The sequence below is a fragment of the Passer domesticus genome, chromosome 1, assembly GCF_036417665.1.
Source record: "Passer domesticus isolate bPasDom1 chromosome 1, bPasDom1.hap1, whole genome shotgun sequence".
NCBI classification, from domain to species: Eukaryota; Metazoa; Chordata; class Aves; order Passeriformes; family Passeridae; genus Passer; species Passer domesticus.
This window is the reverse complement of record NC_087474.1, coordinates 42,845,602-42,872,427: the sequence shown is the minus strand read 5'-3', so window position 1 is coordinate 42,872,427 and position 26,826 is coordinate 42,845,602. Positions and strand designations below refer to the sequence as shown.

At 40.9% G+C, this 26,826-nt stretch overlaps 3 protein-coding genes across 9 annotated transcripts in view; 1 reads left to right on the top strand and 2 right to left on the bottom strand.

The window, feature by feature from the left end:
- ACAD11 (acyl-CoA dehydrogenase family member 11) overlaps positions 1–26,826 on the top strand; it is a 66,712-nt gene that overhangs the window by 13,549 nt on the left and 26,337 nt on the right. For 2 of the 3 annotated variants that reach the window (XM_064416133.1, XM_064416153.1), the window contains exons 14-20: positions 10,019–10,085; positions 11,589–11,674; positions 11,866–11,937; positions 12,466–12,620; positions 14,436–14,552; positions 14,969–15,078; positions 15,530–15,878. In XM_064416133.1, the coding sequence (XP_064272203.1) occupies positions 10,019–10,085; positions 11,589–11,674; positions 11,866–11,937; positions 12,466–12,620; positions 14,436–14,552; positions 14,969–15,078; positions 15,530–15,644 (722 nt within the window). In that variant the 3' untranslated portion in view covers positions 15,645–15,878. Of the gene's footprint in view, positions 1–10,018; positions 10,086–11,588; positions 11,675–11,865; positions 11,939–12,465; positions 12,621–14,435; positions 14,553–14,968; positions 15,079–15,529; positions 15,879–26,826 lie in introns of those variants that run through there. The other variant, XM_064416142.1, reaches the window with a different exon arrangement.
- On the bottom strand, positions 473–5,832 carry ACKR4 (atypical chemokine receptor 4). The gene is given in 2 exon segments (XM_064416323.1): positions 473–2,477; positions 5,286–5,832. Coding segments are annotated over 2 exon segments (1,158 nt in total). The 5' UTR covers positions 5,363–5,832; the 3' UTR covers positions 473–1,396.
- The window catches only part of DNAJC13 (DnaJ heat shock protein family (Hsp40) member C13), a 56,747-nt gene continuing 46,773 nt past the window's right edge, over positions 16,853–26,826 (bottom strand). For 4 of the 5 annotated variants that reach the window (XM_064416087.1, XM_064416109.1, XM_064416098.1 and 1 more), the window contains 10 exons: positions 26,291–26,365; positions 26,012–26,124; positions 25,459–25,628; positions 25,049–25,091; positions 23,908–24,081; positions 22,772–22,951; positions 22,382–22,522; positions 21,793–21,936; positions 20,892–20,991; positions 16,853–17,696 (listed from right to left, as the gene is read on the bottom strand). In XM_064416087.1, coding sequence (XP_064272157.1) covers positions 17,599–17,696; positions 20,892–20,991; positions 21,793–21,936; positions 22,382–22,522; positions 22,772–22,951; positions 23,908–24,081; positions 25,049–25,091; positions 25,459–25,628; positions 26,012–26,124; positions 26,291–26,365 — 1,238 coding nt within the window. In that variant the 3' untranslated portion in view covers positions 16,853–17,598. Of the gene's footprint in view, positions 17,697–19,101; positions 19,214–20,891; positions 20,992–21,792; positions 21,937–22,381; positions 22,523–22,771; positions 22,952–23,907; positions 24,082–25,048; positions 25,092–25,458; positions 25,629–26,011; positions 26,125–26,290; positions 26,366–26,826 lie in introns of all 5 variants that reach the window. The other variant, XR_010360507.1, reaches the window with a different exon arrangement.

Below are 26,826 nucleotides of genomic sequence, written 5' to 3'. Positions count from 1 at the left end.
GAGGCTAATGTCTTGTTTATGCTACTGTTGTTTCTTGTCTGTCATTTTAGAGCTTTTTGTTCCAGTCTGTAATTGTGTAACTAGCAACAGTATCTAAAAATGAGAGATTCTTGTTGGCTTTCCTAATCTGTAGACAAAAGGTTTTGTCAGAGCCCACAGGATGTCTGAAGACAAGGACAGAATGCTGTAACACCACTTCTTCATTTTGAAAGCTAAGCTAGCATGTCAGTACGTTTGAAATGCTTCCAGTGACTCATGGAAAAACTGGTGAATCCCTGCCAACACTGTGGCAGGGGATGGCCTTGGTACCTCTCTGTGTAAAAATTGTGAATCCATGAGCTCCATATAGAATGGGAACCTCTTTTGTCAAGCAATGCCTCTCCCATTTGCTGGTTGGTAAATGCCTATGATGACAGATGTCAGTACCTACTAAAACAAAACAAAAACAAAGATAAGAAAACAAAAGCCAGTGCACTTTTTCTATTCTTTGATTTTATTGTATCTTCATATACTTTAGCAGATACAGTTATTGCAGTGCTTGATTAATTTTAACAATTCTAAATAAAAAATCCAGGCCTTGTATCTGAAGATTACCTGAACTTTTTATTACATTTATAAAAACCTAGAATATGCCAGCCACCCTACAAGCACTGGTCTTGTTGAAGTTTAGGGTGAGCAGAAAAGAAGAGATGAAAGGTCATTTTTTCTGTAGTTATAGAAAAGGAGTTGCTGGGGTACTTTCGTGGAGAATGTTGTTGCTGCTATACCTTTGTAGGAACACATAGAGAATGGCTTTTCCCCCTCTTTCTCCCTCTCTGTTCTCAGCCATAAGTTTATACTTAATTTCAATCTGCAAGGTTATCTGTGGAATGATAGTTGAGTTGAGAAATGGAGCTGAACTGTTAGGTAAACGTTCTAAAGTTTTATAAAATAGTTGAAGAAACACAAGATTATTAACTTCTGGTACAAAGGTTCCTGTTTGATTGGTGATTTTTTTTTCTCTGTTTTAATTGCATGCTTAGATGTGTACTAGTTGTTCATTACACAGTTGCCTAATTGCCTAGTACTATGACACTTAGGAATTTAAGTCTTGGGGGTGTTTTTAGGTGTTTGGTTTTTATTGTGGTGCTTTTTTTGTTTGAGTTCTTTAATGTTGTTGTTTAGTAAATCTGAGGTTGTTTCTAGGGGTTTCAGTATTTAGTTCTTGCTTGATTCCTATTCAGTTCTTCCTTGATTCTGATAAACACATTCCACTTTGAAGTGCTTTGTGGTATCTTGGCAGGTTCAGAAATTCATCTGAAAGCTGACTTGCAGAGAAACAGCTGCAGAAGCAATACCCCCTGGAATTAGTTAACAATTCCCTTGGTCATGTAAGATGATGGAAGGAACAGAGGGCCTATATAGTGAAACTGATGGTTTCTTCAGTAGGGTCTTCATAATTCATAGAAATTTCTTCGGGTCTTCCATTCTGCTGCTGTCTTCTCCAGTACCCATAATTTTTTGCAATTTTCATTATGTGCATTTTGAAAGAGGCGCCCAGGAAGGCATAGAGGAGAGGGTTGAGGCAGGCATGGAACAAAGCGATGCTCTTGGTGACCTGGAGCGCCACGTCCATGGTTTTACTCGTGTGACAGTCTGTAACCAACATGTAGATGATGTCTATGGCTCGCCACAGCTTCACGATGTTGTAGGGTAGCTGGGTGACAATGAAAGTAGCCACTACTGCCAGCAGAACCTTGAAAGGCCTGGACTTCTTAACATTTGCAGACCTAAAGATTGCCCGAGCAGTAGCGGAATAGCAGATCAGCATTACTAGGAAAGGAAGCAGAAATTCCAGGATAATTTCCAGGATTTGAATGGTTGATTTTAAGAGTGTTTCCATGTTCATTGGAAATATGGGAAGGCATTCGTTCCTCTCATTGTGTTTCTTGACTTGATTAAATATCAGCTCTGGGATACTGAGGAAAGTGGCAGCCAGCCAGACACAGATGCAGGTAACACTGCAGTGTTTGCCTACTCTTCTCTGGCCCTGGGATTCAGAGGTGGCCCTGTACCTATCCACGCTGATACAGGCCAGGAACAGCATGCTGGAGCTGAAATTCATGGTGTACAGAGAAGAAGTGAGCTTGCACATGGGGTTTCCAAGTTCCCATCCCTGCACTGCATTTGCAGCCCAAAAAGGGAGGGTGAAGAGCAGGAGCAGATCAGCAATGGCGAGGTGCATGATGTACACGTCTGTCTTGGTCTTGGGTTTCTTGCAGTAGGCGTAAATTGCAACCACTAATGAGTTTCCAGCCACTCCAACTGTGAAAGCCAGTGCATAGAACGCTGGGAGGAATAATTTTCTGAAATTTCTCACGTCGCTTTTTTCACAGAGAAGCTCATAGGTATTGTAATCTATAAGAGGGTTGAGATCATCCTCCTCTTCCTCAATCCAGTAATCTGTTGAGTTATTCATGTTTCAGACCGTGGCAAAGCTACAAGACACAAAAAAGTGGGGAGAAGGGAACACCAAAGAAATAATATTGGGTGTAAGTTCTAAAATTTCTGTTCAAACATAAAACCCTTCTTCAGGCCTGCTTATACCTCTAAAATTTAAGGAACTTGGATATTCAGAATACATTTGTGAATAATCAAAGTGAAGCTAGACAGTAACAGAGGCAGAGCAGACCATTTCAAGTTCTCACGTGAAATAGGGTAACTGAGGACATCAGTGTGGGCAATACATGTAAAATGGATTCAATTGAAATGCTTTCTTTACCCTTAGCATCTGAGACTGTAATATGCTTGGAGTGCCCCTCACTGATTTCCACATTTGAGTCAAGGAGCCATCATTGCTTTAACTGCTCCAACTGTGTTGTGTTTGACAATATTCCATTGCACATAACTCTGTGTGTACCTTTATGGGGTTCCCTCTGCAGCCTCTGCAAAGCAAAGGAATACCAGCTGAAGGCTGTAAATGCTGTTACAATCAGGTGTATAAGGAATACGAGCAGATTAGAGCTGAGGCAAGCAGCTGTCTGCTGTCATAAATTCTGACAAGTTTTGGATAGGAGTATAGTACAAAGGAGAGGTTCTTGTTTGTTTCTCAGGTACACTGTGCATGCCCATTACAAAAAGCACAGCAGGGGGTCTGTTGCTCAACAGCAGCAGAACAAGCTTAATTTAGTCTCCCTCCCAGACAGCAAGCCATGCCCATGTGGAATTTCTTACAGGAGCAGATTGCTGTGGGTACACAGCATGTTACAGCTGGAGCTCCTCAGGATGTTATGACAGAAAGGAATTTTATCACATACAAACTACCCACAAATACCCAAACAGCTCAGAAACTCTGTTGGTTTTTCAAGTATGATCTCATGACAGATTTACTCTGTACACACTGAGGCTGGCTTCTCACTGCCAGCTTAGGGTTGAAGTTTAAGCATTTGTGTCTTCAGATTGTGTCTTAAGCAAGTTTGTGTCCTGCATTATTTTCTCCTTTTCCTGTAACTGTGTTCATTGACTAATGTGCTGAAATTCTGCTGTCATAAAATAAGTCCTGCCATACCCTGTTTCCTTGGAATAAATGGGATTAAGGTTTCTTAGCAGCAGTAGCAAAAATCAGCTGAGAATGAAAAACATATCCCCCTTTTGTCATCATATGCAGAGTTCAGAATTTGAGGTCAATTGTGCTGAAAGCAGATTGTTATCTGATAGTCTGCCCCAGAGCTACAATTTGGCTTTTTCAAGCATGAAAGAAAAATGCAAATACCATTTCTGTTTCTTAAACAATTAATTAAATGAAGTTGAACTGAATGTTTAAACTCCTAAAGTTTTTTTTAATATATTTGTCTACTAGGAAAAAACAAGTTGCTGATTGATCTCATAATAAGGGATGCAGACTAATTAAATAGAGAGAAATTAATAGATTTTATTTTTGTTTAATTTTTTTCAGTGATTCTCCTAGCCAATTTTTTTTAAGTGTATTAGTTTAAAATTAGCTATCAGGTTTGGCTCATCTTTAATGACTTTGTTGTATTATTCTGTTAACATTTCAAAACACTCCCCATCAAACTTAAAAAAAATTATTACTCCTTTTTAAGTCTTGCAATTTGTTCTTTATTGTTGGCATGAGATGTGCAGAATGGAAAAGTAGAGTCACTCTACTTAATACTTTGGCAGAGGGATGTCTGTTCTATGCCTAACAAGTTGTGTTAGCAGGATTCTCCAGCAGCAGTAATCTTTTGCAGCTTTATAGTACTTTGAGGAGAGATTTAGTTATCAGCAGCAAAAGGACCTTTGCTTATTAATTTTTTTTAATAGAAGAGAAACTGCAGCAAGAAAAAATTAATCTACTTAGCTGAGATTTGAGGAAAATTAGAAGTTAAATTAAAAGATTTGCTTGTGGTCTTAAAACACTCAATACAGAACCCATCAAGGAATATTTAATCAAATTGTGTCACTGGCAAATTTACTTGAAAGTAAATCAGTAAACATTTCAGGGCAAACTTTAAAAGTCTGTGTATGACAGAGCAGTTTGGCTGTGACTCCGTGCTCAGCTGCCTGATAAGCTTTTGCCTGCCTTGAGTTCATGACAGAAACAAAGTTATCTAAAATGTAACAGTTGACATTTCTCCCTTGAAAGCACAGTTATGTTTTGGCTCACATTTCTTTCCTGGTAGTGCTGTTTCTCAGGCACACGAGCATGTGCCCATTGCAAACAGCCAAGCAGTCCTGTGGGAATCGAGCACTGAAGAGTGGTGGAAAAGCTTAGTTTAGTCTCCATCCCACACAGGGAGCCATGCCCACGTGGAATTTCTTACAGAAGCAGATTGCTGTGGGTACACTGCATCTTCCAGCTGGAGCTTCTCAGAATGTTATGACAGAAAGGAATTTTGTCACGTACAAACTACCCACAAGTACCCAAACAGCTCAGAAGCTGCTGGTTTTTCTAGGAGGTATACTAATAAATATATTAGGTCTGCAACTGCATGTTTTCTTGCAGAATTGTTTCAGCCTTCCAGTCAGATAGAAATTCAGTGTTTCTGTGTATTTAAACTTGATGTAGGATTGTATGAATGATGGTGAATTAAGTTAATATCTCTAGTTTAAACAGACAGATTTTTTCATCTGATAAATTAAGCAGTATTCTGTCCTGCTACTGAGCAAATCTAATTTTGATACTGGAAAGGAGACATGCCTTTGTGAAATGACATATCTCTGTAAAGCAAACTTAACTAAGAGTAAATGTATGCAAAGAAGATATCATCCAATATAAAGAGCAGTAAGGATAAAACAAAATTTACCTTTTGTCAGCAGACGAGTAGCAGGTACTGCAATTGAGATGTGCCTCAGTGAAGTGATCTGAATTGCTCTGACACATTGCATTTTGTCTTCAAACACCACACCCTCATGTGGAAGTCCGTTGCACTTTCATTTTGACTTGACAGTTTAAAAAAACTTTTAAAAAATGTGCTTTCCTGGCGACTCTTCTTATGTTGAACATGTACACTTCCTACATTCCTTCCTGTTCCAACAAACTGTGACTGCTCTTTGGAAGGTCAGGACACTCTTACTGCTTCTCTTTGTTGTTTGTGGTTTTATTCCTGGAAGTCCAAATGTTTTATACATCATCAAGAGGCTTTTATCAAACAACACATTAAAAAGATGAAAAGGATAGAAAGGAGGTGCATCTGGGGCTGAGTTACTGGCCCAGACACCACAGGGAGTCACTCCATCTTTCCTCAGGGGCAGTACTGTGCTTTTGATGGCTGACTGTATAAGGTTTAAATAGATCCTTACATCCCCTCCTTACATAACTCTTTAGGGGATACAATAGACAGATGAGTTACTTTTTGTGAGGTGGGGAAAGGGGTTCTTTCAGTGTGTGAAACCAGAAAGATGGTAAGGAAAATATGTGAAGGCAAGTGGCAAATTGTCAACCAGCATACAAGCAGATAGTCCTGCACCCTCGGGGAGAGCTCCCAGGGACCTGAATGTTGCCAGTCAATCTCATAATCAAATTAGTGACCTATTTGAATTATCCTGGATCAGGTAACAATCTAATGAGCTTCAGTAAATGCAATATTGAAGCCCAGCAACACAGAGAGATATTAAAGAGACCAGAGGTCAGATTTTCGGAGTTTTTTGGCATGCTGGTGCACCTGCCATGACTAGATTAACCTTCTGTCTGTGCTTCAATTATTTTGAAATATGTGAAAGGAAAGATTCTTAAAAATGAACAGCTAAGAATGTAATGGGCAGATGTTTTCCATATGCTATATTTTGTTACAGAATGACAAAGTAAAATGGGCTGGGAGAGGAATTGCAGCCTAGAGGAAGAGTGCCACAATATTTGTGCATATTTCTGCAATGCTTTCATCTTGAGTTATCACAGTACTTCAGTGGTGCTCTTCACAGTGGCAGATAAGATGCTTGGGCTTCTCCCAGCCATCATCTCACAGGTCCTGTCATGGCTTTGAGGCCTGAGCTATATCTCTTTAAAACAAATTAAAATTTCAGTTCTGAATAGGCTTTGTCTCAATAGGGCCTCCAAGAAGATGGAATAATCAGGCTAGAGCTGAGAATGCTCCCAGGGAATTGCCTGCAGAAGTGCCCAAGAGGTTCTGTGGGCAGGCTGTAGGAAGGCAGTTCATGTGAATCCTGCCTTGTTTTTGCAGTTTCTCAGCTCCTTATAACTTTTTAGGGGTGCAGGGAGGACAGATCCTTCCAGTCAGAGTAAAGAAATAATATTGTCATGTGTGTATTTCAGTAGGGTAAAAAATAAAAATTATTTAGTAAGTAAGACTGAATATGAAACAAGTAAAGTAAAAAGTAAGTAAAAAGTAAGTAAAAACACTTGTGGATATGTGAAAGTGGCAGGATGGCAAGGAAAAAAACCTGAGCTGAGCAGCTGCAGTCACTGGCACCAATGGAGCCCATGAGCTCCAGCTGGGAATGACCAGCAGCCACATTCAGTAGCAGGACTGCAAAGCCACTTGCAGCTGCACAGCTCCAGCATTGCCTGTTTGCTTGCAGCTACAGCTGTAGTCTTTGTCCTCCATGAACCAGCTGCCTGCACTGTTATCTGGAGAAGATGAGATAAAACTATGGAATACAATGTGCTGGTGGATAGAAATTACTGTGGGCTCTTGGTGGGATGTGCCTCTGTGTGTCCCTTTTCTCCATCAGGAGACTCCCACATTCCAACAGTCAGTACCATGCTGCCATCCACATCCTTGTAGGACCAACATCCTAAGTGTGTTGGTCCTACAAGACCAGTTTCTTCTTGCAGGAGAGTCCAGAACTCTGGAAGAACAGGAAGCTGTCAGGTCTGTAAGCTACCACAGACCCCTGACCTTTAGCAGAGAGAAGTAACTTGCTGGGCTGAGGGGTGCAGCAGCCAATGAGACAAAAATCATAGGTATTCAGCATTCAGGCACTAGTTCATCTGGCCTTAGTCATCTTAGACAGGAAATTGAAGACTGAACACTGAAAAATAAATAGATTGTAACAATTAAAGTGCTGCTGGCTTCTGGAAGCAGACTTTATGGCAGATTGCTCAAGTACAGGTAGTACTCAAAGGTTGTCATATTTAGTAGTCTCTCCACCAGAAAGAACCTGTATAAGTTGATTGTGTGAAGATCAGTAAACTTAAGCATCTTATACCCCTGATAGCAAAGATTAGGCTTCTGATGGGATTGTGATCAACACTCTAAGCACGTTTTAAAATACTGGCTTTGCCTCACTATGTAAGTGCCATGAAGAGTTCAAAAGTGTAAGAAGTTGGTTAAACCAAAGATGTTTGCTAGTGTAGCAGCACTGTGGTCTAAAAGTTTTGGTTTGTGCAGTCATATACATGGAAAACTTTATTGAAAGCTCATCAATATGGAAAAATAGTTAAAACTGACCACCTTAAACATCTGGTGTTTATTCAGTTGTGAGTTTTCCTGCAGAACTACTTCTAACTCTTATTCAATCTCTGACTCTTCCCATCCATCCTCCAGCAACATCTTTGAATTCTGTAAGTGATGTGAAAATGTCATTTACAAAAGAGATGTTTATTGCATCCAGGCTGTTTGCATTCCATCCAAAAGCACTGGCGTTTTTCAGAGTCTTGCATTAGACCAGAACTTTTTTCAGTCTTTTATGGGTCAAAGTGACATAAAATTTATTTTAGTTTTCCTGGACTTAAGACTCTAAGGAGTGGAAGGGCCAGGAATCTGCTGTCCTTTGCTGTGCTTAGACAGGAACAAGCACATGTAAGATTGGAGTATTCATTTGCCTTCCAGAAATGTGTACAAATGATTTAGAACATCTAACCAGATGTCCGGCTCTCTGTGAACTTCTCATTGAGTTCAACATGAAAGCTTCTTCTGAGGTTTTGGGTTTCTTTTCATACAACATGGTTAAGTTTGCCCTTTGTTTTGAAGCAGGGATGTGATTGAGGATTATTTACAAAACAGCTTTTCAGGAGTTTCCAGAAGGTCAAAACATCTTTTGTTGTAAACCTCACTTGAACACAGGTTTGTTTTAGAAAATAGCACTTGTGCAATTCTTTACCTTCCATGGAAAAGAAGAGTCAAATACCCCTTGTGCAGTGGTGACATTTCCCGGTGCAGGCTAGTACCCTGCAAAGCATATCTTGGGTCATCTGGGGCTGATCAGCTGCTTGTTGCAGTTGCCCAAATGATCTAAGTGTTTGGGATCCAGTTTGGTTGGGTTTTTTTTTACCAAATTGATTTATGCCCCTGCCCAACGCTCTTCACTGGGATTTTCTGCATTGTTGGCATTGTACAGCTCGTGGGCCACTCTTTAAGCCCCCTCTGGAAACAATGGCTGAATACCATATTGCAAAAGAGAAAAGTAAACATCTGGCAGTCTGACCCTCCAAACAGGCAGTGTTTATCACAATTGAATAAATCTCTCTCCCACTTCCTGGCCATCACAGTGGCGGTTTGTAGGAGGAAGTGGCTCAGCTCAAAGGCAGGTAGTTGTATTGTCCAGACCAGAGTCTCCCAAGCCTTGTGAGAACAGCTGCCAGAGAAGTCATACAGTTGTATTTGCTTCTAACCTCAGAACAAAGCCAAGCTGACACAGATCAAGCCTTGAATTGAATCTCTACAAACCTTGCCATCTGCACTAAAAAATTACTGATTGCCACACCCATTGGGTATTTTCCTTAGCTTTATTGTTTGTGGGAGGCTTTGAAAGGAACACGAGCATGCTTTGGTACTAAGAAATCTTTAAAGAAAAAGACAGGGAGGATTAATGATCATAGAAATGTTTTAATCAATGGTAGAATCTTTTTCAGCACTAGTACATTAAAGTGCTTTCTTTATGCTACAAAGGCTTAATAAATATGTCCATAATAAGAAACATCTCAAATAATGTTATCCATGGCTTGAAACATTAGCAGGCTCTTTTCAGGTAACAGTTTTCACTCAGATCTTTCTTCAAAGTGCAATTTAAAATAATTTGTGTAAAGGGGGAGAAATCCTGCATTCCAGAGAAGTTATGCTGAAGTAGTAGCAAAGTTATCATGGTAGCCCTTTGATAGCCTTACCTGCATAATTTGATAATAATGTGGTTGGTGTTTCATTCCCACATAGACCCTCCAGTCTTTATAGGTTGAAGTAGTTTTTTTAAAAGTTTTTCTTTTGAAATGGCAGCATGTCACCTTGATAGATGTGCTGTTGTATCACACTTATTTGCTCAGCTGTAATGGAGACTGAAGTAATCAGATTCCATTTCAAGTACCTTCTTGTTCCCTTTTCATAGGAATAGGTGATGGACCTGGAGGGTTTGGATGTTTTGGCTTTTCATGTTCTGCTTCCCACAAGTCAGCTCCCTTTTTTTACATGTTGAGTGCTAGTATGTATTTTGTTTCAGTGTGGTATTCAGAACATAAACATGGGGGTAGATTGCATTTCCTGCCTCACAAAAGGAAGGCAGTAGGATTTCTTGTTATGAAACTTAATTTGTTTCTACATTGAAATTTTATGCTAAAAACAATTTTTGTGTTTGCCATTATTTTAAGGTGCTGGGAACCCAAATTGCAAAGTTGCAATTGTAATGGGCAAAACCAAAAATTCATCAGCATCCAGGTAAGAATTCCTAGTAGACTTGGAATTCCCTAAAACTTGTTCCCTGGAGGAGTCACTGTTTGCAAAATTTTATTAAGTGAAATGCCATTAATTGCCTTGACCAGCTGGATGTGCTCCTAAATTAGAGGGATGTTTTAAACTTCAGCACCTGTCTATTGTAGCCTGAGTTCCTGTTTTGCTGTAAGGTGCTGTTGACTGAGTCCTCCCAACCTTTCCACTGTTACCATCTTTCATTGGCATGCTTCCCACCTCTCTCCATTGCACCGGCAATGCACCAGTGTTTGTGCAGCTGTGTGATGAATTGGATCAGGAAATTCTGGGGGCTTCACTAGATTTATCTTGGTCACATAAATTTTAGTCTGCATCAGTTGTTTAGTCTGCATCAACAACCAACAACTCTGGCTTATAATTTATTTTGTAAGTGTAGTGTATAAAACAATTAACACCAGGAAGAATGAAATAATAATGCTTATATAATAAAAACAAAACTTTTCAGAGCTCCCTTGAACAGAATGGGTACAAGTGGCACATCAGAGACCTGAAGTTACTGATTAAGTTTTTCACAAAGTTATCTGTACATACAGAAAGTTAAGTCTGAAACGTGGGGTGTTGGTAAGGTGAAGCTGTGTAAGCAGAGAGCGTTGCACATCTTAAATCAGACCTACACATTTTATTCCTATATGTATAAACATAATCCTTACCTCTTCTTCTTTGACACAAACACGTTCAACTCGTTACCATAGAATTGCAAGCTTTTGCAAAAATTTATACAAGTAATGAATAAAATGCTCCGTGTCTGGTGCTATTAACATCACACAGCTTGTAACGCAAAAGAATTGTGACATTTATATCTAAGATGGATTTTAGCCCAAATTCCGTGGATAATTTGAAGTTTTTAGGTTTGGCTAGGTTCCACCAAGAAGCAATCAGTAACTTGTACACAGCACCCAGGAAGGTTTGCCTGGAAGTTGTACAGACAGTGGCATCTGTTGAGCTCTTAGAAGCTGAAGAGAAGTTAATGGAGGGGATTATGTGACACTCCACTTGCTGGAACTGGAGACTGAATTCATAGACCTGGGGCATCACCTCATTTTGTGTGACTAAAAACTGGTCTTAAATATTCTGAAGGAATGTAAACATGGGGATGGATTTCTCTTTCCTAAGCTGTAGGCAAGCCAAGATGATGATTCTGATAAACTGGTTTTGAGAACAAAACAGAAAGGTAGAGGGGGAGGAACTGACTGGGTGATTCAGAACTGTGTGCACAGAAGTGACAGCAGCAGGAGTTTCTCAGTCATGGTGCATTAGGTGCCACTAATACTTACTGACTGGTGGGTCAAGAAGGGTTGAAGCCACATTGTGTGGGCAGGATGGTGGAGATGGTACGGGTAAATCTCACCCCTTACTTTATGCGAGTCCTAAATTAAGGATGGAAAGTAAAAAAAGCAGAAGGGGCAGACAGAAGGGAGGCTCAGATGTAACTGTGCTTTTTGTTTTGATCAGGTACAAGCAGCACAGTATGATTATTGTTCCCATGGACACCCCAGGGCTGAAGCTGATAAGACCTCTTTCAGTGTTTGGCTACATGGGTAGGTGATCATATTTATCAGCTATATGTGTATTAATTTATTAGCAGGCTCAGAAGCTGCAGTTATACTAATAAATATTGTGTATGAAATAAATCAGTAAAAGGGATATACAGAAGAAGGGTTAAGAACTGGAGGCCTGTATTTTTTTCCTCCTTCATTTTACCCTGCTGTTGTGTTTTCTAACTTTGTAGATGAGATCCATGGAGGACATTTTGAGATACACTTCAATGACGTGCGAGTACCTGTCTCCAATATAATCCTGGGTGAGTGTTAGCACTGATTTATTTTTAATACATACAACAATGAACCAAGCTTTATGAGACAGTGGTTTGTGTCATGAATCACCATAAGTTATTTTAAACAGCTCTGGTCAGTTGAGGGAGCCCACTCTTCCTTTAGCAGCCTTCCTGCTGTTTGAATGTACCTTATTTAGAGCAGAAGGAAGCACGGCAGCTCTGGCTGTCATGCAGGTATCATTGCCTTGAAGTGAGCAAAGCAAAGTCTGTAAGTGGTGCTCTTCCCCCAAAACCAGCTCAAACAGATTTTTAGAAAGAATGTTCTGATGCACTCCATGGCTGGTACTTGGCAGAACTGAAAAGAAGTAACAAGCAGGCCAGCACTGTGGTCCCCTGCAGGGAGAACTCTGCTCTACTTCTCTCAGTTAGTGTAGGTCCTGATTTCTTCTATTTCCCCTCTGCTTATTTTACTATGGGGCCACTTCTGCTTGGAGCCTTGGACCCTTTGAGGAGGGAATCACGGAGTCTGCAGAGCCCGTTTTTCTTTCCACCCAGGTGAGGGCAGGGGGTTTGAGATAGCCCAGGGCCGGCTGGGGCCGGGCCGGATCCACCACTGCATGCGGTCCCTCGGCACGGCCGAGGCCGCTCTGGAGATCCTGTGCCAGCGCGCGGCTCAGCGCCAGACCTTCGGCAAGAAACTCTATCAGCACGTAAGCACCTTCCCTCTTTGGCTCAGTTCACACACTCCACACACTGACCTTTGTTTTGCCCACACACAGCCTTGTGGCTCTGATAATGGCCATGGCAGCAGCTGTGCCCTAACCTTGAATTCCTATTCATAAAGCTTTGGGTGGCAAAGGGAAAAAACCCAAACCATACTGCAACTGCAAGTCTCCCATTTTTCACCATAATCTACAGTATCTTTATTTTTTTTTCCTTGCAATATGCACTGAATTGGATATCCTCTGCTGGAGTCGAATATGGATTTTGTCACTCTGTGTTGTTTTCTGCTTTTCCTGATCAGTTTGGACAGGTATTTTTTCAGGCATGCAGCTTACATTTCTGTAATTACAATCTGAATTCACCATTTTTGTGTATCCATTCTGTCACCTGGCTGTTTCCATTCACAATCACTGGAGACACTTGGGAGTCTAAATTTCACTGAAAATGTTGCTGCTTTGATCAAGTATTTGTAGTTGCTTATGAAAGTACAAACTGGATATCCTTGCTCTTATCTTGCTCAGGACTGAAATACTGTTTCATGAGCAAGAGCTTGCTAAAATAATAAAAATATGACAGTCTGCTTTGTATAAGAACCATCAGAGTTTGGTAGTTGGTCTGTCATATTTCAAGCGTTCCTTAATCTTTCCCAACAGCTAGGATAGCTTTATTGGAAAAAACAAGAAAAAGCAATGGAAAGAGGAAATTGAATTAGCATCTGGCACAGATTGTAGCAAATTGTTTGTGCAGATCCAGAGGGAGCAACTTTACAGATCTGTATTTCCAGTCATATCATTTCCCAACTTCCCTTCACCACCATAAATTGAATGAGTAAGAGGTGCATGAGGCACACCCTGCCTCTCAGAAGCATGTTGAAGTGACAGTGATGTTTGATGAAGCCACAGGCCTCACCTGGAGGCAGCTGCTGAGCCCATGCAGGTTCTTCACAGTGAGGATGGGAAAGGACAAGGTGAGGCTGGCAGCTTCCTGAGTTCCACTGTGCCTGTCCCTACCTAGGCCATCGTTTATGACCCCAGGAGCTGTTGACTGAAGAGAACTGAACACCCCACCCAGGTTCAGATCACCTTTGCTGGCACCAGCCAAGCTGAGCTTCCAGCCTGTACTGAAGCAAGTGCTGCACATTTGCTTTTGTGTGCTACAAAATCCACAGCCCTAGAAGTGGAGGCTGGCTCAGGCTCAAAACAGTTTATGCACTGATAAGCATCACACATTTGTTTCTCCTGTGCTATGTTGGCTGCAGGGGGGAATTAGCTAAGAGCAGGGAAGGGCTGCCAGGATCATAACTTGATTTTGGAGCCAGAGAGTTCCTAATTTATCATCAGTCAGAGGCAGCAGGCACCACCCTGCAGCTGTTCGCCTCTGTGTCATGCACCACACACCACCAGTTTAAGCAGAACAAGGAATTCCTCTCCTTTTTCACCTCCCTATTTCTGTATACTGGGGCTTATCATAGGGAGAAAAGGCTGTGAGGGGTGGTAAGAGGTAAAGGAAAGCAGGCATGGAAGAGCTTCAGGAAAATGGCCAGCACACAGTGGGGTCTGATTAGGTGCCAGAATCCACAGGTTTTCCCTTTTTCTTGTTTCCTGGCAGGAGAAGAATTGCTCTATCTTTAATATTTCTGTTAGCCAAGTGTTTTCTTTATTATGCCTCATATTAGATGTACTTTAATTTGTACACAAGTGGCTGTAGGTTGACTGAACGTGCACATGCTGAGGAAGAGGGGAAGCTCCATGTGTGCTCAGAGGCATTAACTGATGTCCTGGTGTTGGCTTTGGGATCTGCAGGAAGTTGTTGCCCACTGGATTGCGGAATGCCGTCTTAGCATAGAACAGGCACGCCTGCTCACACTACAAACAGCCCGCAAGATCGACACGTTGGGCAACAGAAGAGCAAGGAGAGAGGTAAATGTTATTTTTTGGTAGCTAGGACTTGGTGGATGCAATGCCTGTGCATTCAGCTGGTTAAAAGACAAGGTAAAACATATTGTTAAACATTATTGCATGTGTAGAGTATAAATCCATGTTGAAAGGACCCTTAAGATATGATTGTAATTGTCAGAAGATTGGGGAGTGATCTCAGGCAGAAGCAGAGATGAATCTGTTCAAGCATTGCTTGCTTGTCTTAACACAGTAAGATAGTTTTGAGTGACTGGAAACAGTTTTACCGTACACGCTGGGGACGGGAACAGCAGAGCTCTCATCCAACCCCAAGAGGAAGGAATGTACTGAAAGATACCAATATTCAGTGGAAGTGTTGGGTAAATATTTTCACTTGCTTATGAAACTATTACTGGTAATGTGAGTTCTTCTAACCACAGGTAGCCATGACCAAAGTGGTTGTTCCACGAGCTGTGCTTAAAGTGGTTGACTGTGCAATTCAAGTGTGTGGTGGAGCTGGAGTTTCTCAGGATTTTCCTTTGGCATTCATGTGAGTAAAAGGAGATTTCCTGTAGATTTAAGCATTTATTTTATGATAATTTATAACACCAGTACATGCTGTTTCACCTCAGCGTGAAATAATAGTGTGTGTCCCTTTAAGCTATAAAATTTAAAACAATTGTTTTTATAGTGCAATTAGCCTTATGAAAAATGAAAGCTGGCACTGGACCTAAAATAGTTCTTATCAGCAGTAAAGAGGATGTGCTTCTAAAACTTAATGTTATCTCTTACGGCCTTGGGGAGAGGCAAAACTCCTGAATTCCCAGCCCACCCATCTCAATCCTGCCAGGAAGGTTTTGCTGCAATATCTCCCATGTGACAGCACTTTTCAAAGCAAGGAGCAAAAGGGCAGCAAAAGCAGTGCTGAGAGCTCCCGTGTGAGCCTGTGTGGCTGCTGTGGCAGGTCAGGAGCCCAGCCCTAACTCAGCTCTCCCCCACAGGTTCGCGTCCATACGCACCTTGCGCCTAGCAGACGGGCCCGATGAAGTTCATCTCTCAACCATTGCAAGGTGGGAACTCCTTGAGCAGTCCAAGAAGCTCACTGCAAAAATCTAATGTAGCATAAAGCCTTCTCAAATGGAGGGAAGATTAAGGAGAAGTTTCAGTGTAATAATGGTATCGAAGGTAAAACTGAATGAATACAAAAACTTGATTCTAACTGGAAGCAATTCTCTCACTATTTTCACTTACTACACTTAATACTTATGGGCTTTTAAGAATTTGCAGAACACCATGGAATAACTTTCTGGGTTTCTTTATAATACTAAATAAAATCTATTTTCTAACAGGCCTGAAGTGCTTTCTTTGTTCTGAATCAGAGCATTTTATCCTTTTATTGTAGACAAAGTAGTTTTGAGTCAGAAGTCCCACACAATTTAATTTATTGCAAGCTAGGCTAAACTTTTGGATTTGTTAAATTGACGAACACTGGAGGCAGTACCTTGCTTTTTCTTTTCCAAAGCTCAGCTGCAGTCCAACCCTCTCTGCTCCCCAGTTCCTGCTCTCAGCTGCCTTCCTTGTCACTGAGACTACACTCAGTCCTGCCCCCAGCTCCCCTCAAGTGAGGTTCAGGGCAGCACAGAAGGCTGGAGCCTGGAGTTAGGATATCACTGGAGTGATTCCTGGAATTAGGATAATCACTTCTCAGTTTACACAGGGCTGGTAACTTAAGGGCAATGAAGTTAAAGACAGAAGGGTTTACCGTTTGCTTGAACAAATGAACTCTCCCCTCCAAGCTCCTTCCTGTTGGAGCCTGTGGAGAACACTTGTGCTTGGCTCAGTCTTCAGGATGAGGCTGTGCCAGTTCTGTCCTTGAGCCCAGAGCCAAGTGCTCACCCTAAGGGTGTCCAGCTACAGCTGCAGTGGTAGGGATATTGGGGGGATACAGTGGCAGAGTCCCTAGAACTAGAAGCATTCCATGAAGTTCCTTACCTCATTGTACTTAAAACCAAGATTATAACCTCTTTTCAGAAAGCCGTAATTCTTGTTTACATTTCCATCCACCTTAGTTTCCTCTTGCTTCCTGCCAAGAATGTTTTCCAGGAAGTTGAGACTGTCAGCAGGTCAGTGGCTGAAATGCACTTCAAATACAAAACCACCTGCACTGTACATGTGGTTCAAGAGTTCTGCTCTAGGCTGTCAAAACCTGCACAAAGTGTTTTTTCAACCAATGCCCAGGCTCATATTTAGCCATGTTCCAATTAGGGTCTCTGACCACCCTCATTTCTCTCACTTTCAATGAGCAGCTAGACAAGAATACCACCTTTATCTCATTAACAAGGCTCTTAATTCCCTTTATTTTAAAATTCTATGTACATATGAATGATCTGTATAATGTACACTCAATATAGAAAGTTTTTATATACTGGATAATGTATAGAACATTTCACAATTACACTAATTTCTTACATAACATGTCAACTCTTTAAGGTTTTTTTTGCTGAAGCTTCGTCAATTTGGTCAAGCCAGTTATACATACAAATGTCTAATGCTGTTTGATCCGAGGAAGAAGATAATGTTAATGATTAAGGACATGAGTGAACTGGTGCAGGAACAAACCCTTTTAGGTCATGTTCAATGGAAGTGATCACATCAGACTGAGAAATGAAGGGATGCCCTTTTAGTGGGGTCGGTGAGGTCAAAGTAATTTTAGCCCAATTACTCTAGACTGTAGCTCAACTCCAGTCATGCTAATTCATAAAATATAAAAACTAGGAAAGTTTGATTCACAGTCTTGTAAACAAATATAAAGGAACAAAATGTGCTTATGTACAACAAGAAAAAAATTCTTGTGTACCCATTTCAGCTGATCCACAGAGTGCTTTCATGTGTTACAGTGTGGTAGTTAGAATCACTGACTTTTCCTAGAAAAAAAAGTCATAGAAAAAAGGAATAACACTGTCATAAACACCTGGCAAGGCAGTAAGTTCACTTCAATGTATTGGAGGAAAGTGCTGTTCCTCATCACTGGCCAGTCTGCCTTTGTCTCTTCCACAAGGATTTCCAGTCCTTAGCTGACATCTCCCACTTCGTTGTCTACCGGGGGTGGTACGTTGGGCATTACGGATGACGTCGTCCCTGCAGTGAGGTAACCAGCAACTCCAGGGCCTTTCAGGAGGAAAAAATACTGGTGATTAGTTTTCCTTCTACTGGGCGACTGAACAGCTTTATTTCCTCTGGTAACACTCAGATACATCATCCAAGTCAACCAGACACCTTACACAAGAACATTTAAGAGTTTTCCTTTAGATTCTTTAAAATCTAGGAAGACTAGAAACTAAGACTTGTTAGTCTAGCAAGTGGAATAGCTTGTGGGGACCATTTTTGGGCTTGCTCAGTTTTTAAAATTCTGATATGCCAAATAAATGAAAGAACCTCAAGCACCTGCATTACCCATCTCACCTTCCACCATGGAAGCAGCAATAAAGCAGGGATGGCCTTCCTTTGCTAAAGAAATGCCCTGCCATGGAATTAAGGTGAGTTCAGGCATGTGTTCCACTACTGGGCTCCTTGTGTATCTTTTCAGTGTGGTAAAGGTTTTTCCCAGCTGTATAATTCCAGGAAACCCAATGGGGTACCCCTGAAGAAGCAGAACTACCTAAAGCTTGTCTAGCCAGCATTTTGTGCCTTCAGTTGGAATAAAGTGACAGCATTCTTGGAATACAGAAATTCTATACTGGAGATGCAGACTCACACCATTACTAAGTTTCTATGTTGATTACAATAGGGACAATCAGTTTTGCCCTGCAGGTAAAGCCCTGGAATTAAGATCTGGAATTAAAAATTTAGTCATATAGAAACTTTCAACAAATGCAATAAAAACTTAGGTTGCAGCATAAAGTGTTTTAACAGTAATTTTTATCATATTAGTGACTAGAAAATGGGTCACTCACAAAATGTTCCTGCACCAATACAGTGACTGACTTGCTCTTAGACCTCCAGACTATACTGCCAATATTCAACATACTAAGTTCTGCTGGGTCCTGTACTCTTCCCCTTTAAGCCATCCTCACTGAGTTCTCCCAAATTTACTATTCCTTCCTGCCTGCCCCACCCTCCTTTCTCATACTTCAGTCAGAACATCAGAGCATGGTTGGTCTCCCTGTGGGCCCACACTGCTCCTGCGAGGCAGAGAGCAAAGCAAGCAGTGCCTCTGGCAATACAAAGCTCTCTGACTGCAGGAGGGAACCTCTCTTTGCCAGCCCATCAGTGGAACCTGCCAAGTATCACACCCACTGTTACCCATCCTAGTGCAAAAATTCCCAAGAGTTATCTTGTGCCTCAAGCTTTTCCGTTATGGAGGATTCCTAACACAGGTCCAAAGCTGAATTCCTGTGTAGTACCAGCAAGTACCAGCCAGTGCAGGTGTCAGTGTAGTGCTCCTGTGTGCTCGAGGAAGGCAAGTGTGTCGGTGTTGGGCAGTTTGGAACCACGCATTTGTACAGCTCTAGGACATGCATCTGTGACTCGGAATGCAGCGAGCGCAGCGTGCGTTCTGCGAGGTGGTATCTACCTGCTTTAGAGAGCTACACAGAAGTTAGCAAGCTGCCTGACACAGCAGATCTAAAGCCCACTTCTCAGGTGAAGGGGACTGCTGCCAGTTAGAAGGGAAGGAGAAGAGACACCTGAGGGAAGAGAAATAAGCAAGGGAAGTTTCAAGGGAAGTGCAAATAGCAAAGCAATTTGAAGCAAGACATAAGGCAGAATACAAGATAAGAGAGGTTAAAAATAAAGCTTGGTTTCCATCTACACTTTGCATTCGTAGAGCACCTTCATTCTACATTGGCAAGCACTTAAACATTAGGCAATTTAAAAGCAGCACAGGCCTTAAGGCAGTTGGAAAACTGTATTGCCTCCAGTCTCAAGCCTGACCACATCTGGTATAGTTTCAGTTCTTGGCCAATAATCAGTCAGCATTTTCTTCCTATTCCTAAATTTATAGTATTTATGAAATACCAAGGAAATTCAGTACAAAATGAATAAGTTCCAGTGTTCTTTGTCAAACTGGCATTAAACAATACAAAACCAGAAAACTCCTGTTCAGAGCTAAAGTACAGACTCCCATGTGAAAAAAATGCATCAACTGTCACAATATCTATTCTCAAAATACAAGCAACTACTTCTAGGAGTTGTAGTTCCTGACTTGAAAGGCTCTTGCTTCATTGTCTCAAAATACATGCTAGTATCTTGCAGGAAAAACTTTGGCCATCTGATTTATACCTCATTAGTTCAGTTATGCTCAAAAGCTTTACTAAGATTCCTAAGCTGGGTTAGATGAGAAAGTTCCATGTGGCACATAGCTGTGTCCACACTGGCTTGTCACAAAGGACTCTAAAACCCCATCTGTGAAGCAAAGCTTTTAAGACCAAGTGTTTGTTCAGCTGATGGCTACTGAGGCGCCAGAAGTTTGCAGACAGTTTGCTGCAATGTCATTATTGCTACATCAGAAAATATTTTATGCGATAGTGATGTTTTGGACTGTGATACTGTGTCTGTCAAGTGCTGCTCAAGTGAAGGAAGAACAGGAGCTGATTTTCAGTGACATAACTCATCTGGGATTATGGCTGCATCATGCAAGGAAGTTCCCTCAGCTGCTAACCTCACTGTGCACACAGTGCACAGCACACACTGCTAAAATGCTCTTCTTCTTCACTATCAGTGGGGCTGGGGTGAAGCTGGGGTGCCATTTCATCTTGGTGGCATCAGCAGGGGACCCACCCAAAGGTGCACCACTGCGGCAGTGAAGTGTATGCGGCAAGCTCCACGTACAGGCACGAGGCCACCCTGGCAGGCCACTGATTCAGGCTGCAACATAGCCTCCTACTCCAACCTATTATTCCAACAGTACAGCTACCTGCCTAACCCTAAAGTTGTGTTAATTCACACAGCCAACTGATACAGACAGTCTGAGTGATTCTGAAGACAGTTTACACATCCCTCCAACTGTAGACAAACTTGTGTTCTAGAACTGAAATAGACTGATCCCAAGAAAGCATGGAAAGCTACTGTCATTCATCAGTTTCAATTACATCTCTGCTCTATCACTACAGAGTACTTGCAAGTCTTGCCAGTGCCCAGATCCTGTATGTACAGTAAAGACTATGCAGAGAAAAACATTCTCAACCAGCAGGAAGTTTACCTTTTAGTAAGTGTTTTAAAAACTTACTGTATTTTTACAGCACTGACTGTTCAACCACGTGATGGCACTAGATCCTGGGGATAAACAGTAACTCCAGAGTCCAGTGTGACAATTAAGTAACAGTTCAGTATTATTCAGGACATAAACAGTAAAAAGTTGCTAACCTGTGAGGTATCCTGATGTTTGTGTATCAGAAATGAACAAGTCGTGTTTCTGATCCTTGAAGGCACTCCACACAGAAGAACGGGACAGAATTTCATTTACCTACAGTATTTGAAGAGGTGACACAGTGAGCAAGTGCCATTTGTCATGTTCCAGGCAAACAAATGCATTTTCTATTGCCAAACCATTCTGAAAGGATTACACCAAAGAACAAGGCAATAGTTCAGGCTGCGATACGGAATTCGTGCACATTTCCAAGGAGGCTTGTTTTTCCATGTGAATTGTATAGCTGAACACAATACTCAAAAGGAGTTATTCAGTAGGATGACTTTATCCTTTGTCCCCCAGAAAGGTGACAAGGAAAAGCAACCCTAGAAGCAGCCCTTGCCACTCACTGACAGCTGAGGGAGAATAGGACTTTTTCTGTACTACAGCAAGATACAGACTACTTGGAAGAAAGACCTATTTCCAAGTTTCCTCCCCTTGAGAAAGCTTTCAACAAAAGGGTAAGAGAAAGGCATTAAGAACTAGCACAGTTACTGGGACAAATTTTCTTAAGATATACATCCATAAAGCTGCTGAAGTTATGTATTTATTCCGAAAACAGAGGAGAAATTTACATTTATAACACAAGTTCTCAAGAGTTGTCAGTTAAAGATCACCAGCTCATAGAACATTCTGCACTTGGGACTGGTCTTTATTAGTGGTATTCACATGCATTGAACCAAAGGCTTCTCCACAAGCAAGAGGTGAAGAAATTCCAAACCATGATCATTTTGCAGTTGCAGTGTGCTAACACTTTAGGTGGAATGATGACAGCCAGAACATTAAACAAGGGATGTTCAGAATTTGGTACACACCTACCAAGTGTCAAAGCCCAGATAAGGACTTGTGAGTACTCACCTGTTCCCCATACTGCAGGCTACGAGACATGGATTTCAGAGTCTTAACAATCTGAGCTTTTGTTGCAGATGGGCTCTCCAGGTTCTCAAGACCAAGACCTTCAAGCAGCTTCAGAAGATAAGGGACCAAATCTGCTTTCAAAGCCTGCAAACATACCCAAATGAGCTGTCTTAGCACGTACAGGAAGTTCCATACAAAATTTTCAATATCAGTAGCATTAGTGTGAATCAAAAGTGCCAACAGCTATTACTACAAATGCCAAGATGAGTCCAATTTTCCTGAGCTTTCAGGAATACTTGAATAGAAATAAGAGAAAGCAAAGACACTGTCCAGCAATTCTGCTCTATCTAGGTGTAAATCAGTTGAATTAGTTGGCATTCCACTACACTTTCTCAGTGGACACAACACTACCCTGTGCATTAAGCTTCAATGCCCAGGTCACATCCTTGAACAGGTCTGCATTTTAGATAAAAAACTTTTCCAACAAGAAAAGCACATTAGTTAAGTGTGCAGGAGGCTTCCCAGATGCCATTTAAGTTCAACAGTTGAAATATACCACATTTTTACAGTCTGAGAATGTACTACTTACTTGGGCTACTAAGTCAGTTTGTTCCTTCTGAAACATTCGATTCAGTGTTTCACAGGCTATCCCAACTACATCCGGTCTCTTTTTCATTCCATTCATCAGAGGGCCAATGGTCTCTAGAGATGCCATCGCTCTTACACAAAGCTGTAGAGAAATAAACATCCTGAGGACTCTATTTTATGCCACGATTAATGGTTATTGCAGATACGGTCAGCCAACACCAAGAATTTCTCAGTGTTTAATCTAGCAATTCTCCATTAATTAGCTATAGGTCCTGCTCATTTGCTACACAGTATTTACAGTTAGAATAATGCCCTTTTAGGAACACTACTAAACAATACAAGTAACTCCAGCTATGCTTTTCTCCCCTCAAGCACTTAAATAATTCAGTACCTCATTGTCTGACAATATGTGCATGACACGAATGGCACTTTTAGGAATGGCATTGTTCTTGTGATTCATAGCCTGGATTATCTTGTGAAGATGACCAAGAGGAGGAACTTGATCAGCCAGCTGAGGCTGGGCACTGAACAGGCACACAGTTGCTGTGGTAATGGTTTCTAAAGTTTCCCCCTGCAGAAAATTGAAAATCAACAGAAAGTATAACTCAGTAAAGTATCATCATCATAACAACATTTCTCACTTGCTTTGCATTATAATTTTTTTCCCTAATGCTTTTATATCATTTTGTTCTCAAACTGTTAAAACAACAAGGTAAGAACATGATTATCAGCTCCAATAGTGGCAAACATTCACTAGTTCCACAAAGACAGATCACACTGGAATTCCTAAGCACTGTTTCCAGCATATTGAGAATCCAGTGTCTGGCTAAGTTGCTTGGTGGAAGCACTGACAGCATGGATGTCTGGCTGACCACCTGAATTTCTAAAGGATTCTGCAGTCTGTGCAGAAGCACTCGTCACACCTTCTGCATGCCTCTACAAACTGCTATCACATCTTTGTAATAAAGATGCTTGTTTTATTCAACATGCTAGTGAGTTTCCATCCTGCAAGTCTAGCACAGAATCTGTGTGAACACCATTTAAAAATGAATTTGTAACTGCAGCACATTTGCTGTAGTCATTATACTAACTAAGGTGGCAGCCTTCTGCAAGTCACATAATTTATACCAGAGTGGGAAGCTAGTGTTGCAGAAGAACAACAGAAGCCTCAAGAGCAGAAAATTTTTAGGTGGTGTAGAACAAGTGCCATTTTTTAGGTTGGTCAGTCATGGAATGATTGAAAGACACTTCATTTGTTAAACCTCATCTCTAGCACAAAGTAAGTATCTCACACTTAACTGAACCTGATTCAATGGCTTCAGGGACTTGAAAGAAACCTTGACTCATGTTCGGAAGTTGCCTAAACATATCAACACACTTTTATAGAGAGTCAGAAAGAAGACAGAAAACCCCATTTATGATGGGAAGAAAGCGTGAGAATCTAAGTTAATCAGAAATTAAAACACTAACAACTTTAAAATGCTAAAAAAATTCAAAGCATAGAACCAGGAAAAAAAATCATCTTACATGGGGGTTATTTTTCTCCAGTAGTTCAGTAAACTTTTCCAACAGTGCAATGAGAAATTCTCTTGGTTTCCGTAAAACCCAGGCCGGCTGGGCAATAAAAATCCTGAGGAAGACTCCCCCCACTGAAAGTTCACCTTCTGCCTCACCATACACCACAGCAAAGTCTTCAGGCAGCTGTTGAATTGTAAAGTAGAAGTTATTGACAAGGGTATTTGAGAGATCTAGAACTGTTTCTCTAAGTGATCAGGGTCACTAACTGTATTCTCTGAAACAGAGCTGAGCTAGACCAATAAACCCTTCATCTTGAAAGAACATGAGGTAAGAAGTGACAGTAGAAAGTGCAGTGCAGGCAGTACCACTACAGCAAACTTTTCTTTTAAAAGAAAGAAAGAAGTTTCAAAGAAATAACTTTTCTTTCAAAGAACACAGATAACTCAACCTACAACTGCAACAGTGGCAAACCCTAGCTCAAGAGAAGCACCAGCAACAAGGCTGATGATACAACAGCCCTTTCCTTCCTGGCATACTTCAGGGAAAGGTTTCTCACCACCGGTCTAGGGAAGTTTCCAGTTTTCATCTGGATCAAAATAGACATTATGATGTATTTAGAAACTGGCTTAATGTTGAACTAGAGGACTGTTGGGAAGAAGTCATGTCTAGCTTTTCATAGATACTGGGAATTACTACATACTGAAACATCTCATTGATGGGCCTGATGCAAGGGAATGGCTTAAGGACTCAAATATTTTTTGAGACCCAATGACTTACTAAAGTTACTTCACATTTACCAAGAACAAGTTTACTATGGCTGTGTAGTGACAGGATTTTTTCCAGCAAGCCAGTGATGCCTCAGTATTCTCCTTTGTTGCTGACTTTTGATGAGTTTTAGAATGACCTGAACTATCAAAATATTCAGAGTATGCTGACAGTGGTTTTATCTCATTTCAAGCTGCAAGTAGTAACAATAGCATCAATCCAACATTAAACCAGTTATGTTTTCAGTTATGAACAGTTATGAACAGCAGTGAAATCATGTTAGTACATTTAAGAGAAAAGCCTGTTAAGAGTCCAATACAAGCATCTATTATCATGTGGCTTGCAGCCTCTCTGGAAACAGCCAAAGCAGAAACAGTACTTTTACCTTCCAGTTAGTGTCAGGGTTGTCCCTCTGAAGTTTAAAGTGCCTTTAAAAAGAAAGTAAGTTTTAATGAGCAGTAAAAAGAAGCAGTTGTCTTCTCTACTTGACACCTCAGTCTCCCTCCATCATTGTGAAGCAGCTCCAGTTTCTAAGCTCCATTCTGTCCCCAATGTATCCCTCCAAATCCTACAGCAGTGAGCAAATACCTGGACTGTGCACAAACTGCACCTGCATCACTGACTTACTGGTACAGTACACAAACAGTGAACAACTTTATTTCACTGAAGTCTGGCTTGCAAGAATTCTACTTTTTACAGGCAGAGCTCTGTCTTTCAGTTCTTCTACAGCTACTCTGGTTTACTGCCAGAGAGAGTCTCAGTTAAAGATAACTGAGTCAGAAGGTTTCCACATACTCAAGCATCATTTCTCGAACTGTTGTTGATACTCTCTCTCTGGAGCTGTCATTCCAAATTAATTCTGGATTTTCATGGGTTCCCTCAAAGATATGAACAGCAGCTTCAGGGTTGTCTCTCATGGCATCCATGAAGACTCCAGGTAAAAATTTCATTAGTGTGATTCTAACCTAGAAGGGATGAACACAAATGACACTTAGTGTATCATATGACAAACTAACCAACAGGACAAACTGACAGAAATAGAAAACTCCACAATGTCTAACTGTCTTTAATGCAGGAATTGTCAAGTGCAAGACCACAACACCACAAAATAAAATAGTGCCCTCATTTCAAATAGCAATAGCCAGTGATACTGAAATCTAGGTCTCTACTGTTAAAGTCATTACAAATGGAAACCAAACTGCTTATACATATTACTGTACATACAACAGCTTCTAGAAGTCTGCTCACAGATTCAAAGTTAAATTATTTTGAAATATTTTTGCTCACCTTTAGAGAGATGCAGGTAATATCAAGAAAGTGTTACAACATGAGCTGTTAAAATTCTTACCTTTGGACCCACCAGCTTATCTGCAGTCATTTTAGCAAAAAGCTCTGCCGTTTGGGCTCGGACCTGTGGATGAGTTGAGTTGCAAAACATATCTAGTAAGTAGATTAAAGCACCTGTAACAAAGAGATAGGGAGCATTCAATTTAGTATATTTGTCTGGTCACAAGTAGTAGAAATTCTCCAATTCCACACTAATTATTTTAAAGGGCAGAGTGGCCACTCCATGCACTTTTCTAAGCCCATTGTTGCAGAAACATTTGCTTTCAGTGCAGTACTGTACCTTTTGCCATGGCCTCTTTAATTATTTTTGTGCTAGATGTCAGAGCATACAAAGTTTCAAGGACAAGCTGCCGACCTGTTGAAATAAAGAGCATTAAGAACTTTGAGTCAGAGAGAATGAAGAAGAGAAGATAAATGTAACTGATCTTAACAGAAAACTGTATCAAAACTGCAATAAAGCTTCTGACAATTACAAATTTAGGGATTTCTGCCTATACTACATTAGTTAAGGAATGTCAAATCAATCCCACACTCTAATACAGCATAACTTCTTAATTAGATGCTAATTAACTAAATTCCCAGGAATAATTTGTCAATGAAACACTACGCAATTCAGAAGTAATCAGAGTACCTACACTTCTTATGTTTCAGGTCACACATTTAACACAAAAAACTTGCCACACACGACATTTTTGTAAACCATTCTCATTAGCTTTGGATATGATAGCCACTAATGTTTAAATCAGCTGACAGAAGTGACTTAGCAGCATATCATAGGGCCTGTGTGATGACAGAGATGGTCTAAATTTTCCATTT